The 2,962-nt window shown below is 44.1% G+C and overlaps 1 protein-coding gene across 1 annotated transcript; it reads left to right on the top strand.

Moving 5' to 3' along the window:
• Positions 1-343: 343 nt before the first annotated feature.
• TIP4;1 (tonoplast intrinsic protein 4;1) lies at positions 344-1,471 on the top strand. The gene is made up of 3 exons (XM_078575722.1): positions 344-514; positions 626-870; positions 938-1,471. Exons 1-3 carry the CDS (start codon positions 388-390, stop codon positions 1,316-1,318), a joined length of 753 nt encoding a protein of 250 aa, XP_078431848.1. The 5' UTR covers positions 344-387; the 3' UTR covers positions 1,319-1,471.
• Positions 1,472-2,962: the final 1,491 nt, after the last annotated feature.

Here is a 2,962-nt window from a genome sequence, read left to right as displayed (position 1 = left end):
ATCGCCAAGGCCAAGTAAACGACGGGTCTCGCCGTGTCCCGTCCCCATCTTCCTGTTCATCAGCAAAAGCAATAACCGAGTGCTCTTAGCCTAAAAGAATCGCATCTTTGGAAGCGTAAGCAGTAAATTACGACTTGGTCTCCTTTTTTCTCAAATTTTTTTTTTCTCGTTTTCATGTTTTCTTCACCCGGGTATGACGCCATTGAATGTAACAAGAGAAGTACGAGTTCATCCCGCAGTCAAATCCCCAATTGGCATCTCCTTTCCCACTCGTCGTTTTCTCATCGACTGGGTACGCGATTCCCTTGCCTCTCCGTCTATATAGCGAGCGCAAGGTAAAGAGATGAAGAAGCATCAACTAAGAAGAAGAAGAAGAAGGCAAAGGAGATGGCGAAGATTACGCTCGGCGGCAGCGACGAGCCGACGCAGCCAGACTGCATCCGCGCGGCCTTCGCAGAGTTCATTCTCACCTTCCTCTTCGTCTTCGCCGGCGTCGGCTCCGCCATGGCCGCCGGTACAACCTCAACTCAACCTTTCTATTCTTTTCAGCGTTTACCGCTATCTTAAAAGCTCTGCCAAAGACAATTCTTCTCCTGTTAACATCTCTTCATCTTCTCGGCGATAGCTACGCTAGCAGGAGGAGGAGGAATCGCAGGCCTGACAGCGGTGGCCGCAGCCCACACGCTCGTCGTAGCGGTGATGATCTCCGCAGGACTTCACATCTCCGGAGGCCATCTCAACCCCGCCGTTACGCTCGGTCTCCTCGTTGGGGGGCGTATTTCCGTCGTCCGCTCCGCCATCTACATCGTCGCTCAGCTCCTGGGCTCTTACCTCGCTTGCCTTCTCCTCAAATACCTCACTGGAGGCCTGGTTAGCGCTTTCGTCAACCTATTGTGTTATAACCTTTCTCTCAACTCCTAGTCGAGCTGCTGTGCAGGCTACGCCGGTGCACGCGTTAGCGAGCGGGGTGGGCGCGATTCAAGGGCTGGTGATGGAGGTGGTGCTCACTTTCTCGCTGCTTTTCACCGTCTACGGGACTGTGGCGGACGCGAGGAAGATCGTTCCTGATGGAGTTGGCCCGCTGCTGGTTGGGCTCGTCGTGGGCGCTAATATTCTCGCTGGCGGACCGTTCTCTGGCGCTTCTATGAACCCGGCGAGGTCCTTTGGGCCTGCTTTGGTTTCCTGGGACTGGACAGATCACTGGGTTTACTGGGTTGGACCTCTCGTCGGTGGCGCGCTCGCTGGGCTCGTGTACGATACCTTCTTCATCGTGCAGGGTACTCATGTCCCGCTTCCCGCGTCCGAGGAAGGATTCTGAGCGGAGCCCGTCTCCCTGGTTGTTATCTCGCTAATCTGCGTTCACTGCAGTCGTTATCGTTCTTAGGCGAGGGATAAGAGCTTTTATGAGTGTTTCTGTTCTTGGAAAGTGGTTGTACTCGTCGTGGTTATCTTGAGTTTCTATCGTTCTGTAGATCGGAGCTGAGTGCGGGGACTTGAGTTTTCATTGGATAAAAGATCAAAGGTTAGTGTATTTAAGTTCGTATTTGATCAGCAGAAAGACGCACAAATCTTGGGTCTGAGTTATGATCTTCGGTTGAAGAGTGAGCGGCATGGCCTCTGTTGCTCGCCGCCTCATTTGGAGCCGTGTAGGTGATTGTTCTCCAGTTTTTGGAGGGTGAAATGACCAGTGGTTAGTCCGATACGATTGATAAAACTATAAGAAAACGTCCTTCTAATTATTGTGTCCATGACAACCAGCATTTACGCTTGAAGTGAAAATGTTATCGAGCCGCTATAAGGGTATTTTGGATTATTTAAATGCGTTCTGGTTGAATTTGAGGAAGATTTAATGATTGTCGCTTGATTCACATTGACCAAGTTAAATTATTGCCCAAGTTAAATTATTCAGATTTGTTTATTTGAGTATAGAGATTGTGTTATTGCCCATATTTAGGGAATCAGATAATTAATTTAGAAAAATCATGAATTTTCAGATTTTCACTTTTGATTTTCAGGAAAACATTTTTAATTTATAGCTTAAAGAACCCAATAGAACTTGAATTTTGTTAGTGTTGAGTTCAAACCCGATCAATCAGAGAATTCAGATTTTCACATTTGATGAATTCAACATTCGTTTAGTGAGAAGAAATACAAATAAAATAGGACCTTAAAAAGTAAAACACAGACATTTCAATGATGGATTAAATTTGCACATAGTCGAATTCAATTATATTTGGTTCATCAAATAAATCAACTCAAGCCGCGTAGATATAGTCCTCCTCTTATTCTTTGATATAACATAGTCTTTCACATGTTGGACCTCCTCATCTTATTTTCTACCAACACTCTTAAATATGAGCAGCTCACTTAGAACTTTGGGTCATTTTCATACTTAATAATTTTTTGTAATTTAAGCCTTGCACTTAACCTATATTCTCTGAAGTCCATTGAAACTTGTGCTTATGATCCTCTTGGTTTTTCTACTAGTATAATGACCAGCCCATGTTATTACCAGGTACACTGTAGGCCCATATACCATTCTAGTTGCTGGTACCCTCTGGGAAATATACCAATTTGGTGATTGGTACCAATCTAATGGCAGGTTCATAAAGAAACATTTCCTCATGATGACACTATTATCTCAATAACTCATAGGACATTGCTATAATTACTTAGAGATAGCCAACTATCAAAACCTAATAGGTCATCCCAGTCAGGTTTGATTCATTAGAAATTCTCAGAAAACTCCTTTTCTGATATTTCCTTTCCTTTGGCCAAAGATTTTATTGCATAGTCTTCATTAATTTTTTTCCACTAATAAATAGTTTTGAAAGTACCATTGTGATAACACAATCACCTTTATAGACATACTACAGCATCTTACGTTAAATGTTTTTGACATTGCATGATCATGGATTCATAGGTCATTGTCAAAATACAACCAACCATCCACATGATGTGT

Source organism: Wolffia australiana, chromosome 5 (genome assembly GCF_029677425.1).
Source record: "Wolffia australiana isolate 7733 chromosome 5, ASM2967742v1".
Lineage (NCBI taxonomy): Eukaryota > Viridiplantae > Streptophyta > Magnoliopsida > Alismatales > Araceae > Wolffia > Wolffia australiana.
This window is presented reverse-complemented; position numbering and strand designations above follow the sequence as displayed.